General features: G+C 47.0%; 1 protein-coding gene across 3 annotated transcripts in view; it reads right to left on the bottom strand.

The window, feature by feature from the left end:
- Positions 1 to 15,000, bottom strand: part of LOC113649200 (ephrin type-A receptor 7-like) — an 85,708-nt gene that overhangs the window by 54,562 nt on the left and 16,146 nt on the right. Inside the window, exons 1-3 of one of the 3 annotated variants that reach the window (XM_047801240.1) lie at positions 11,189 to 11,332; positions 8,373 to 8,437; positions 6,872 to 7,547 (exon numbers count right to left, since the gene is read on the bottom strand). In XM_047801240.1, the coding sequence (XP_047657196.1) occupies positions 6,872 to 7,481 (610 nt within the window). In that variant the 5' untranslated portion in view covers positions 7,482 to 7,547; positions 8,373 to 8,437; positions 11,189 to 11,332. Of the gene's footprint in view, positions 1 to 904; positions 3,747 to 6,871; positions 7,548 to 8,372; positions 8,438 to 11,188; positions 11,333 to 15,000 lie in introns of those variants that run through there. The other 2 variants (XM_047801241.1, XM_047801239.1) reach the window with 2 other exon arrangements.

The following is a 15,000-nucleotide window of genomic DNA, read 5'->3' as shown; positions in this document are numbered from 1 at the left end:
CAATCAGAATCCAGTATTGGGGTCACGCAGCTTAACATTTTCTGTCACTTGGCATTTTTTTCCTCAGGGCTTCAGAATTAACACAGAGTGGGACACAGATATTAATAAATAAATAAATGAAACATTCCAACACTAACAAAGTCTCTAACTCTATTTCATGGCACCCTGTAGACATACGTGTACACACACACACACACACACACACACACACACACACACACACACACACACACACACACCGCAGGATGTGTGCTTAACCAGATGGTCTCCCTGGAGACGGCTCCTGCTGGTCCATCACGTTGCATCAGCATTGCCTGACACTGACACACACACACACACACACACACACACACACACACACACACACACACTATTCCCTAATATTCTCCACTCATCTGAATATTCAGTATAAATTAGAAAAGTAAACACGGCTTATATGTACTGTATATAAACAGAACTGAATTAAAGGGGTTTGGGCTGTAAACCCGTCGGTTTGTCAAGCTGTAAACCAGTCGGTTTGTCGGGCTGTGAACCAGTCGGTTTGTCGGGCTGTGAACCAATGGATTTGTCGGGCTGTGAACCGGTCGGTTTGTCGGGCTGTGAACCAGTCGGTTTGTCGGGCTGTGAACCAATCGGTTTGTCGGGCTGTGAACCAGTCGGTTTGTCGGGCTGTGAACCAGTCGGTTCGTCGGGCTGTGAACCAGTCGGTTCGTCGGGCTGTGAACCAGTCGGTTTGTCAGACTGTTCACACGTTTAATCAGTTTTATTCTCTTTTATTCTCATAAGTGGAAATTCAGACATCGATCGAAATCGATTTATCCCACAATTTTTTTCTGGAAAACATTAAAACTGAATTCAACAAAAACTAAACAAAAACTGGCCGCAATGCCGTTTATTATCATTTCATCTCAATTCAAATCCCAAATTTCCAAATTGCACGAATGTGAAAAGACAAAAACGACCAAAAAAACACAAATAAAGACAATTTAAGTCAGAAACACGAGATTTTAAATGAAAAAGTGAAAATAAAAAAGATAATATGGAAAAATATTTACAATAAATAAAAGAAAAACATTATACAGATAAATACACATCTGATCTCAGCTTAGATCGCGTCTCCATGACAACAGCATTAGGACAGAGACGCTCATAATAAGTCCAAACATAAGACCGAGGACATTCCTGAGATACTTTCTACAAACACATACAGGGAGTCTCAGCCAAACACACACACACACACACACACACACACACACACACACACACACACACACACACACACACACAGTATCCAGTATAAGCAACTACTCACGATCTGTTCAATAGTATTGAGCCATTTAGTTAAAACACACTTAGTCAAGCAAAGAGCCACAATGAGCTGATAGATCACACACACTGAGACACACACACACACACACACACACACACACACTGAGACACACACACACACACACACACACACACACACACACACACACACACTGAGACACACACACACACACACACACACTGAGACACACACACACACACACACACTGAGACACACACCTCTGATTGTGAGACTATGCAGCTCTGCAGTGTAATTCTCCAGTTTAGTGAAGCATTACGGCCGATCGATAGAGCTGGAGAACTTCTGCATATTCATGTCATTAGAGTTCAATAGAGAAATAATCCAGCGAGACGCCAAACGATGCAGACTGACAGCAACACACATCTCCACCTTCACCCTGACACACACACACACACACACACACACACACACACACACACACACACACACACACACACACACATGCCTGCAGTTTCCTCAGGTCAGAGCCAACACCTATTATTCATTCAATTTTAGTTCTTAACATTTCTTACCCAGGTGGTAGCTGAGGGTTGGTTCCTGGGCTGCTCAGTTAGCTCATAGACTGTGGTGGTGTGTTATAAGGTCTGGGTTGGTTGAGCTTTTGGTAAGTGGTGAATCAAGGGTGGCTGGTCGGTCCCCAGGAAGGTTTCAGGGTGGGTTTTGGTGTCGGTGGGCGTGTCGGTGGGCATGAATGTGGGAGTGTCGGTGGGCGTGTCGGTGGGCGTGTCGGTGGGCGTGTCGGTGGGCGTGTCGGTGGGAGTGTCGACGGGCGTGTCTGTGGGTGTGTCTGTGGGAGTGTTGGCGGGCGTGTCTGTGGGTGTGTCTGTGGGTGTGTCTGCGGGAGTGTCGGCGGGCGTGTCTGTGGGTGTGTCTGTGGGAGTGTCGGTGGGCGTGTCTGTGGGCGTGTCGGCGGGCGTGTCTGTGGGCGTGTCTGCGGGCATGTCGGTGGGAGTGTCGGTGGGAGTGTCGGTGGGCGTGTCGGCGGGCGTGTCAGTGGGAGTGTCGGTGGGCGTGTCTGTGGGCGTGTCGGCGGGTGTGTCGGCGGGTGTGTCGGTGGGCGTGTCGGCAGGCGTGTCAGCGTGTGGCTGAATGGATCAGTTAGTTGGGCAGGACAGAGGGTCTATTAAACCCACCAACTCGAGTACAAACAAACAGAAAGCTGCTGTTAAAGTGCTTCAATAAAAAAACACTTCAACCTCAAAATCTCAGCTCAGTGAGTGAAATCTGCTTCAGCTGGAATTCACTTCAGATTAAAGCATCTAGCAGACGATGAGAAATAAAAACACCTCCTTCTGTCTCTCACATTATTTATCATACAGACTTCAGCTGTTGCTCGAGCTGCTTTTCAGTCACTCGTTCAAACCTCTCGTTTACTCGTCTATCTGACGCTCTTGTTCTTTTGTAGTAAGAAACGCTCACACACACACACACACACACACACACACACACACACACACACACACCCTTATGGCTGGCAGAGATCTCTAAAAGGAGAAGAAACATGACGTGATGAGTGTTTTATAGCGAGCAGACAGAACAGACGGAGTCACACACTGAGCCGTCGGGAGGTTAAGTGACAGCGGCTGCCTTCGGGTCATTTCTCCTCACACACAGTGTCCACTGTGAGAAGAGCTCCTACAGAGCTGCTGAAATATTCTCACGTCTGTCTTCACCTTCAAATCAAAACACCGCCGAAGCACTCGAGTACAAACACACACTCCGAACACGTGGAAATCGACAGGAGAACCCAGGGAGCCGGAACACATCTTTAAAAAATTGATAGGAACGACTTCACTCTCGGGTTGTGTGTTTTTATTCTGAAGGACGGATCATGTTCTGCAGCTTGGAGATGAGATCAGACACCAGTGGCCTCGATACACACACAAGGAGTCATTTCAAGGGTTCTGACGACGAGGAGGAACTGAAGAACTCGTGTGAGATCAGTAGTGAGATCTAAAAGTGTAGCAGGTTCCTTCCCTGCTGAGCTTCATGGCGATCAGACGTCGCTGTGAGGTGGAAAATGTCACACACACAGATGAAGTCACCAAGCAGGGTTTTGGTTTCAGGTTGTGTATAAAGAGAAGGAATGACGTCGTTGTTATGATCTCCATCTCTCTGTCTCCATCACACATCAGATATTGGTCAGGGAACGACACTCATCCTACACTAATGCATCACCGTGACATGAGCACTGTGTGTGTGTGTGTGTGTGTGTGTGTGTGTGTGTGTGTGTGAATGACATCTTTCACAGCTCATGATGTGTAACACAGTGTGGGAGACGTGGGCACTTTATATGTAGCAGAAAATGATGCTGATCTTTGTGACTATCATTATGAGATATTTCAAGAGGATGAAACTCAGAATGGAGTTTGTGTGTGTACATCTGTGAAGGGGGCTGTAATCAACACACACACACACACACACACACACACACACACACACACACACACACACACACACAAATATTAGTATATTTATGGTTTTAAATAATAAACCAATAATCCAAACAGCACCTTGAGGAACATGCAGTAGAACTAAATCTAGATTTACAGCCGGAGACCAGAAACTCACAACATTATGGTGTGTTATTGTTGTTTTGTGTAGAAATGCAGTGCAGTGAGATTAAAGAATACATTGTAAACACACCAGGCTGTAAACACACCAGACTGTAAACACACCAGGATGTAAACACACCAGGATGTAAACACACCAGGATGTAAACACACCAGACTGTAAACACACAGCTGTAAACACACCAGACTGTAAACACACAGCTGTAAACACACCAGACTGTAAACACACAGCTGTAAACACACCAGACTGTAAACACACAGATGTAAACACACCAGGATGTAAACACACCAGGATGTAAACACACCAGGATGTAAACACACCAGGCTGTAAACACACAGCTGTAAACACACCAGACTGTAAACACACCAGGCTGTAAACACACCAGACTGTAAACACACCAGGCTGTAAACACACCAGGATGTAAACACACCAGACTGTAAACACACAGCTGTAAACACACCAGACTGTAAACACACAGATGTAAACACACCAGGATGTAAACACACCAGGATGTAAACACACCAGGATGTAAACACACAGCTGTAAACACACCAGACTGTAAACACACCAGGATGTAAACACACCAGACTGTAAACACACCAGGATGTAAACACACCAGGATGTAAACACACCAGGATGTAAACACCAGGGTATAAACACCAGGCTGTAAACACACCAGGCTGTAAACACCAGGGTATAAACACCAGGCTGTAAACACACCAGGCTGTAAACACACCAGGCTGTAAACACCAGGGTATAAACACCAGGCTGTAAACACACCAGGCTGTAAACACCAGGGTATAAACACCAGGCTGTAAACACACCAGGCTGTAAACACACCAGGCTGTAAACACCAGGGTATAAACACCAGGCTGTAAACACACCAGGATGTAAACACACCAGACAGTAAACACACAGCTGTAAACACACCAGGCTGTAAACACACAGCTGTAAACACACCAGGATGTAAACACACCAGGATGTAAACACACCAGGATGTAAACACACCAGGATGTAAACACACCAGGCTGTAAACACCAGGGTATAAACACCAGGCTGTAAACACACCAGGCTGTAAACACACCAGGCTGTAAACACCAGGGTATAAACACCAGGCTGTAAACACACCAGGATGTAAACACACCAGACAGTAAACACACAGCTGTAAACACACCAGGATGTAAACACACCAGACTGTAAACACACCAGACTGTAAACACACCAGGATGTAAACACACCAGACTGTAAACACACCAGGATGTAAACACACCAGACTGTAAACACACCAGACTGTAAACACACCAGGATGTAAACACACCAGACTGTAAACACACCAGGATGTAAACACACCAGGATGTAAACACACCAGACAGTAAACACACCAGGATGTAAACACACCAGGATGTAAACACACCAGGATGTAAACACACCAGGCTGTAAACACACCAGGATGTAAACACCAGGGTATAAACACCAGGCTGTAAACACACCAGGCTGTAAACACCAGGGTATAAACACCAGGCTGTAAACACACCAGGCTGTAAACACACCAGGCTGTAAACACCAGGGTATAAACACCAGGCTGTAAACACACCAGGATGTAAACACACCAGACAGTAAACACACAGCTGTAAACACACCAGACTGTAAACACACCAGGATGTAAACACACCAGGATGTAAACACACCAGGATGTAAACACACCAGGCTGTAAACACACCAGGATGTAAACACACCAGGCTGTAAACACACCAGGATGTAAACACCAGGATGTAAACACACCAGGCTGTAAACACACCAGGATGTAAACACCAGGGTATAAACACCAGGCTGTAAACACACCAGGCTGTAAACACACCAGACAGTAAACACACAGCTGTAAACACACCAGGCTGTAAACACACCAGGATGTAAACACACCAGGATGTAAACACACCAGACTGTAAACACACCAGACTGTAAACACACCAGACAGTAAACACACCAGACAGTAAACACACCAGACTGTAAACACACCAAGGTATAAACACCAGGCTGTAAACACACCAGGCTGTAAACACCAGGGTATAAACACCAGGGTATAAACACCAAGGTATAAACACCAGGCTGTGACGTTCTCGCCTCCCATCGTACCCACTGGTTCCCCCACCGTCACTTCCTCCTCTGCTCTCTGCCTGTCGCTTCCTTTTCACATCACTTTGGGTCACAGCCCCAGGATGCGTTTTTTTTTCTGCAGGTGATGTAACAACTCCACAGAAAAGGCCTGAATAAGGTGATGAGTCACTGATGAGGTGTCATTTAGAAAATGTCTGGTTTCAGGGACATTATACAACAACATCATCTCGAAATGTCTCGACTATTTACTAAAACACACACGACCCACTTCATAAATCCAGGACAAACGAGCTCTGATTGCAGCACGTCTGCTTCTCTCTAACCCTCTTTTCCTTTTCATACAAAATCAGGTCAGAAGCCATTACATGAAAGTTTCTTCTTCAGCATCAGCATCAGCACCACAACGCGTTCCACTGCTCCATCTCTTTCATTTCAAGCTGAAGAATTCTTTTCTCGTGCTCTGAACATCTTCAGGGCTGATTTTTTCATTTCCTTTCACTTTACCTACTGCACGAATTTAAACACTTTAAAACTTCTCTGAAGGAAGTAACTTGATGTTGTAACATCATTCATTTATTTCTAATCCCAATAATAACGAGTGAACTTCAGTACAGACTTCCTCAGGTTCCTTCCTGTTGCTACAGAAGCTCTAAACTGAGGAACATCACCAGCTGAACTTTATTATCTCCTGCAAGCTCCAATAACTTCAAGCTCCAGCTTCACTTCTGAAACTGGAGACTCCTTCCGTATGTATTAAGGCTCCAACCCTGATGTCACCTGATCCTATAAAGCTGAAGCGGTTTTACTGGGAAGTTAATGATCAGTTCCTACCTTCACAGCTGCTGTGTCCCTCCTCGTATCCGGCGCTGCAGCTGCACCTCCCGATGGGTACGAGCCACTCCCCTTCGGCGCTGCAGTGCATCCTGGGAGGCGAGTCAGTGGCGTCCGGCTCAGAGTTGTTGACGCAGACGCCCCGGACCTCCACCAGCGTGGTGAACGCGGCCTCGGCCACCGTGTCGGGGAAGACGGCGAGGTTCTGCACGGCGGCGCGGCAGCGTTTATAATAAATGCGTACAGAGACGATGGCCACGCACGCGCCCACGTCCTGGAAGGCCAGGTGAAAGCCGCGGCGCGTCAGTGGGCCGATCTCACGCACCTCCGTGTTCAGCTTCATCTTTCTCTCGCCCAGGTCGCCCTGCGTGAAGCTCTCGTCAGCGGCGATGGTGTCCACTTTACTGTAGCGTGCCTCGTCGTCATCCTGACCCCCCAGCGCACGGTCAGACTCGGCGTACAGCAGGTTGAAGGTTTCCTTGCAGCTTCCCGCTACACCCGGAATACTGTTACAGTCACGCAGCGTGAACTGCAGCTCCACATAGATGCGCTGACCTCCACGACGCCCGATCCAACCTGTCCTCAGCCAGTTGTTCTGGTTCGGCTCCATCACGTTACACACCTGGTACGTACGGATGGGCTTGTACTTCTCATCCACACCGCTGATCTCCTCCCACTGTATACACACACACACACACACACACACACACACACTCACATTAAGCTTTATTTAACAAAGCATCTTGCAGGTAAATTTTGTTACATAATAAATACAAAATAAAAGCTTTCTTTCTTTCTTTCTTTCTTTCTTTCTTTCTTTCTTTCTTTTCATTATTCAAACTTTAACCCACATTTATTTTGCCAACTAGCTGCTTTTTCTTTCTTTAAATTGACAGAAATACACGTTTTATACGTTTTATGTTCCGTCGAATCGCCGTAACGTTTGTGGAACACAGACAGTGACGTTTTTATTAAAGACGTCGTATCGAGGCTGTAATTGTTATCTGTAATAGTGTTTTGTTTTCCTCAGCAGGAGAAAGCTGCAGTAATTCCTTCTCTCCTTCCTTCCTTCCTTCCTTCCTTCCTTCCTCCCTCCCATGTATCAGGGGGGAAAAAAGCGCCACAATCAGTCACTTCAGAGTGGAAATCAGACACACTGCTGCTTGTGTATCGATCACAAAGTCTCACTAATGACACTAAATCAGTTAAAAACCCAGATTAAAAAGCTGCCGCTTCAAAGTCTCCATCCGTCCATCCATCCATCCGTCCAGCTGATCATCCGTCTGCAAATTCCTCTAGAAATATAAATTCTATTTATATCTGCAGATTTATAGAGACATCCCGATACGTCCGGTCTGTTTTAGCTCCTTAAAGAGTTTATGAAGGTTAATAACTGTTGTTAAATGGGGTCGGTTTCAGGTTACGCTTGGTTAGAGTTAACGATCCTTTATTCGGCACCATGTGGACGTCAGGGAGAACGTTAGGATTGACGAGAACTTACTCCATTAGCAGGATATGAGGTCCAGCCCAGTTCTGCCTGGGACTCTTTGGAATTCAGCAACACCACTGAAAGAGACAGAAGCACTGATTACAGTTTAATCTGAAATGATGTGCAAACAAAAACCAGGAGTTTACAATGAGAGGCGTCTCACGGCTCGTCTCACCGTCATGATACGTCTCTCTATGTGACCCGGACATCGGTGTAAAATCCGTCAACATGACAGACTGAGACTCAGAGAAAGAGCTGAGAGAGAGACAGCAGAGAGAGAGAAAAGAGAGAAAGAGCTGAGAGAGACAGCAGAGAGAGACAAAAGAGAGAAAGAGCTGAGAGAGACAGCAGAGAGAGACAAAAGAGAGAAAGAGCTGAGAGAGACAGCAGAGAGAGACAAAAGAGAGAAAGAGCTGAGAGAGACAGCAGAGAGAGACAAAAGAGAGAAAGAGCTGAGAGAGACAGCAGAGAGAGACAAAAGAGAGAAAGTGCAGAGAGAGAGACAGCAGAGAGAGACAAAAGAGAGAAAGAGCAGAGAGAGACAGCAGAGAGAGACAAAGGGAGAAAGAGCAGAGAGAGACAGCAGAGAGAGACAAAAGGGAGAAAGAGCAGAGAGAGACAGCAGAGAGAGACAAAAGAGAGAAAGTGCAGAGAGAGAGACAGCAGAGAGAGACAAAAGAGAGAAAGAGCTGAGAGAGACAGCAGAGAGAGACAAAAGAGAGAAAGAGCTGAGAGAGACAGCAGAGCGAGACAAAAGAGAGAAAGAGCTGAGAGAGACAGCAGAGAGAGACAAAAGAGAGAAAGTGCAGAGAGAGAGACAGCAGAGAGAGACAAAAGAGAGAAAGAGCTGAGAGAGACAGCAGAGAGAGACAAAAGAGAGAAAGAGCTGAGAGAGACAGCAGAGAGAGACAAAAGGGAGAAAGAGCAGAGAGAGACAGCAGAGAGAGACAAAAGAGAGAAAGTGCAGAGAGAGACAGCAGAGAGAGACAAAAGAGAGAAAGAGCATAGAGAGACAGCAGAGAGAGTCAAGAGAGAGACAAAGGAGAGAAAGAGCTGAGAGAGAGACAGCAGAGAGAGACAAAAGAGAGAAAGAGCATAGAGAGACAGCAGAGAGAGACAAGAGTTAGACAAAGGAGAGAAAGAGCAGAGAGAGACAGCAGAGAGAGAGACAAGAGATAGACAAAGGAGAGAAAGAGCATAGAGAGACAGCAGAGTGAGACAAGGGAGAGAAAAAGATGAGAGAGAGACAGTAAAAAGAGACAGTAGGGAGAGAGACAGCAGAAAGAAGGAGTAAAGAGAAAGAGAGCAGTAAGAGAGACAGCAGAGAGGAAGATCATAGAGACAGATGCCTGATGGACAGTTAAGTAAAGAGTCTGTAAGGACACACAGAGAGCCTTCAACAAACTTCAGAACCTGGAGCAGAACCATCTGAGGTTCTCTCATCCTGACACAGAACCAGAACTTAAACTGGACCCTTTTAAAAACCAGACTGACACCAAACAACAACATGGAGGATTTTCTACACTGAACACACACACACACACACACACACACACACACACACACACACACACACACACACACACACACACACAGAATACTCACTTACATCACATTAAAGATCTTCACTAGAGTGTAATGAGGATCAGTTCATCACTGCTACAAACTCTTCATTAACACTTTATAACACTTTATTACACTTTACTCCTGTTCATTATAGACTGGTTTATAGATAAAGCTTCGTTCAGTTAAAATGGATCAGTTTCACAATCAGATCTTATTTAAATCTTCACAGGAGATAAACGTTATGACTTCACTCAGTGGGGGGGGGGTTGTCTGTAAAAACCACTGAACACAATCTATCTGAGATGACGTGTGACGTGTGTTGTGTAAAGTGACGTGTGGTGTGTAAAGTGACGTGTGTTGTGTAAAGTGACGTGTGTTGTGTGTTGTGTAAAGTGACGTGTGTTGTGTGTTGTGTAAAGTGACGTGTGACGTGTGTTGTGTGTTGTGTAAAGTGACGTGTGTTGTGTGTTGTGTAAAGTGACGTGTGACGTGTGTTGTGTGTTGTGTAAAGTGACGTGTGTTGTGTGTTGTGTGTTGTGTAAAGTGACGTGTGTTGTGTGTTGTGTAAAGTGACGTGTGTTGTGTGTTGTGTAAAGTGACGTGTGTTGTGTGTTGTGTAAAGTGACGTGTGACGTGTGTTGTGTGTTGTGTAAAGTGACGTGTGTTGTGTGTTGTGTGTTGTGTAAAGTGACGTGTGTTGTGTGTTGTGTAAAGTGACGTGTGTTGTGTGTTGTGTAAAGTGACGTGTGACGTGTGATGTGTGTTGTGTAAAGTGACGTGTGTTGTGTGTTGTGTAAAGTGACGTGTGTTGTGTGTTGTGTAAAGTGACGTGTGTTGTGTGTTGTGTAAAGTGACGTGTGATGTGTGTTGTGTAAAGTGACGTGTGTTGTGTGTTGTGTAAAGTGACGTGTGTTGTGTGTTGTGTAAAGTGACGTGTGTTGTGTGTTGTGTAAAGTGACGTGTGTTGTGTGTTGTGTAAAGTGACGTGTGTTGTGTGTTGTGTAAAGTGACGTGTGTTGTGTGTTGTGTAAAGTGACGTGTGTTGTGTGTTGTGTAAAGTGACGTGTGACGTGTGACGTGTGTTGTGTGTTGTGTAAAGTGACGTGTGTTGTGTGTTGTGTAAAGTGACGTGTGTTGTGTGTTGTGTAAAGTGACGTGTGACGTGTGACGTGTGTTGTGTAAAGTGACGTGTGACGTGTGACGTGTGTTGTGTAAAGTGACGTGTGACATTCTGAGTGTTCGAGTGTGGCCTTTATAAAGACCTGAAGCAGATCCGCTTCCTCACTGAGTCACAGCTGCCGATTTCTCCTCTTTCCTGTTTCAGGAACACTCAAGTCTCAGCTGTCTCACCACCACCTGCTGATTACAGCATCTACACCCCGAAGAAAGACAGACAGGAGGAGAGAGCGAGAGAGAGAGAGAGAGAGAGAGAGAGAGAGAGAGAGAGAGAGAGAGAGAGAGAGAGAGAGAGAGAGAGAGAAGACTGAATGGAGTAGGAATGAATGACAGAGAGCAAAGAAGAATAAAATAAAGAGAAAATCAACGAATGAGGGATGAATGTATGAGAAACAGATACAAACAGCGGGTCACAAGAAGAGTAGAACAAGACTGAGGAGCAAAGAGGAGAAGAGTGAGGAGAAGAAGAGAGTTGGAGAAGAGTGAGAGTGTGACAGAGAACTGTGGAAGTGAAGAGTGAGGAGGTGAAGTGAGAGAGGAGGTGGAGTGAGAGAGGAGGTGGAGTGAGAGAGGAGGTGAAGAGTGAGGAGGTGGAGTGAGAGAGGAGGTGAAGAGAGAGAGGAGGTGGAGTGAGAGAGGAGGTGAAGAGTGAGGAGGTGGAGTGAGAGAGGAGGTGAAGTGAGAGAGGAGGTGGAGTGAGAGAGGAGGTGGAGTGAGAGGAGGTGGAGTGAGAGAGGAGCTGAAGAGTGAGAGGAGGTGGAGTGAGAGGAGGTGGAGTGAGAGGAGGTGGAGTGAGAGGAGGTGGAGTGAGAGAGGAGCTGAAGAGTGAGAGGAGGTGGAGTGAGAGGAGGTGGAGTGAGAGAGGAGGTGGAGTGAGAGAGGAGGCAGAGTGAGAGAGGAGGCAGAGTGAGAGAGGAGGTGGAGTGAGAGAGGAGGTGGAGTGAGAGAGGAGGTGGAGTGAGAGAGGAGGTGGAGTGAGAGGAGGTGGAGTGAGAGAGGAGCTGAAGAGTGAGAGGAGGTGGAGTGAGAGAGGAGGTGGAGTGAGAGAGGAGGCAGAGTGAGAGAGGAGGCAGAGTGAGAGAGGAGGTGGAGTGAGAGAGGAGGTGGAGTGAGAGAGGAGGCGGAGTGAGAGAGGAGGTGGAGTGAGAGAGGAGGTGGAGTGAGAGAGGAGGCGGAGTGAGAGAGGAGGTGGAGTGAGAGAGGAGGTGGAGTGAGAGAGGAGGTGGAGTGAGAGGAGGTGGAGTGAGAGAGGAGCTGAAGAGTGAGAGGAGGTGGAGTGAGAGGAGGTGGAGTGAGAGAGGAGGCGGAGTGAGAGAGGAGGTGGAGTGAGAGAGGAGGTGGAGTGAGAGAGGAGGCGGAGTGAGAGAGGAGGTGGAGTGAGAGAGGAGGTGGAGTGAGAGAGGAGGTGGAGTGAGAGAGGAGGTGGAGTGAGAGAGGACTACTGAACAGTACTGAGTGTGGGATTTGATCACAAACACTTTTTAGGTTTATAAAATAAACAGAGGAAAAAAAATTCAATAGAACGGATTAGACTCAAGCTGGGACTAAATCCTCATGGCTTCCTCAAGCACTTTATCTCTCAACACACACACACACACACACACACACACACACACACACACACACACACACACACTGAACACACACACACACTGAACACACACACACACACACTGAACTAAAACACCACACACACTGAACACACACACTGCACACACACACTGAACACACACACACTGCACACACACTGAACACTACACACACTGCACACTCTACACTAAACTAAAACATCACACACACTACACCACACACACACACTACACCCCACACACACACACACACACTGAACACTACACACACACTGAACACTCTACACTGAACTAAAACACCACACACACTACACCCCACACACACACACACTGAACACTACACACACACTTCACACTCTACACTGAACTAAAACACCACACACACTACACCCCCCCACACACACACACCACACACACACACACACACTGAACACTACACACACACTGAACACTCTACACTGAACTAAAACACCACACACACTACACCCCACACACACACACTGAACACTACACACACACTTCACACTCTACACTGAACTAAAACACCACACACACTACACCCCCCCACACACACACACACCACACACACAACACACACACACTGAACACTACACACACACTGAACACTCTACACTGAACTAAAACACCACACACACTACACCCCACACACACACACTGAACACTACACACACACTTCACACTCTACACTGAACTAAAACACCACACACACTACACCCCCCCACACACACACACACACCACACACACAACACACACACACTGAACACTACACACACACTTCACACTCTACACTCTACACTGAACTAAAACACCACACACACTGCACACACACTACACAGACTCTGAGGTTCTCACAGGACTCTCATAGGCCGAGCGTTACCTCTTTAATAACCATACAAATGGAAGACAGACGAGCTTTGTGTGTGTGTGTGTGTGTGTGTGTGTGTGTGTGTGTGTGTGTGTGTGTGTGTGTGTGTGTGTGTGTGTGTGTATGTTTCCACAGTGACTGTTAGCGCCAACAGAACGCAGAGCACATTAACTCGGAACCCTGTTCAGCCTTTTTACGGCCTCATTAAACTTTCAGCTTCAGTAATGGGGTCTAAAGAGTGTCTTCTCTCCTCTGAGATGCTTGTAGCCAAATCTCTCTCACACACACACACTCACACACACACACACACACACACACACACACACACACAGTGTGCCACAGCAGCACCTGATCCGCAGCTCAGCGGGACGTCTCACTCCACCGGGCGTCTCCGCTGCCCTTTGTAACGTTTGCTTTGTGCTGGTGTAAATGCCACACGCTGACATTCATAGCCACAACAAATTGGTTTCACCTCCTGTTCTGTGGAAGGTGAAGCGACGACATCCTGATCTGCTTCATCACAATAACTAATGCAGACTGATTCCAGCTCTTTTGTTGCTCGCTGGAGAACCTTCTTGTATCGACGTTTTCATCTCATCTCCTTAAATCACTCGCCCATGACACACACACACACACACACACACACACACACACACACACACACACACACACACACACACACACACACACAGCAGGATTTAAACACTGATCCTCAGGTTCAGGTCTGGTGTGTGTACATTCTTACAGTTAAAGCCTAAAATCTCACTTGTTGAGTGTCTGTGTTGTGGTAAAAAAGCTCCGCCTCACCCTCCGCTTCACCCCCCGCCTCACACCCTGCCTTACTCTCCGCCTCACCCTCCACCTCACATCCAACCTCACACCATGCCTCACTCTCCGCCTCACCCTTCGCTTCACCCCCCGCCTCACCCACTGCATCACACCCTGCCTCACTCTCCGCCTCACACCCCACCTCACACCCTTCAGTTCACAACCCGCCTCACCAGCCGCCTCATACCCCGCCTCACAGCCTGCCTCACACTTCACCTCATCACCTGCCTCACACCCCGCCTGACACCCTGCCTCACTCTCCACCTCACCACCCGCCTCACTCTCCGCTTCACACCCTGCCTCACATCCTCCAACTCACCCTCTGCCTCACGGTCGTACACTACACCCTTGAACAGCTCTAACGTCTCATCCTTTAATTCACAAGATCACTTTATGACCTTTAAATGAACCCTTAAAGAAGCTGAAATCTGTTCATTGTGGGTTTTTTACACTTCCTTCATTCATCCCTGAAATGTAAAGAGTCAGTAATATCATTAGCGTGCGCTCTCGCTCGTACGAGACGCCGCTCACATGCTAACAGCTCGTCTAGACACACAAATCTAATTAGGTGCAGAAGAAGCAGCAAATCAAATT

Source organism: Tachysurus fulvidraco, chromosome 15 (genome assembly GCF_022655615.1).
Source record: "Tachysurus fulvidraco isolate hzauxx_2018 chromosome 15, HZAU_PFXX_2.0, whole genome shotgun sequence".
Classification (NCBI taxonomy): domain Eukaryota; kingdom Metazoa; phylum Chordata; class Actinopteri; order Siluriformes; family Bagridae; genus Tachysurus; species Tachysurus fulvidraco.
This window is presented reverse-complemented; position numbering and strand designations above follow the sequence as displayed.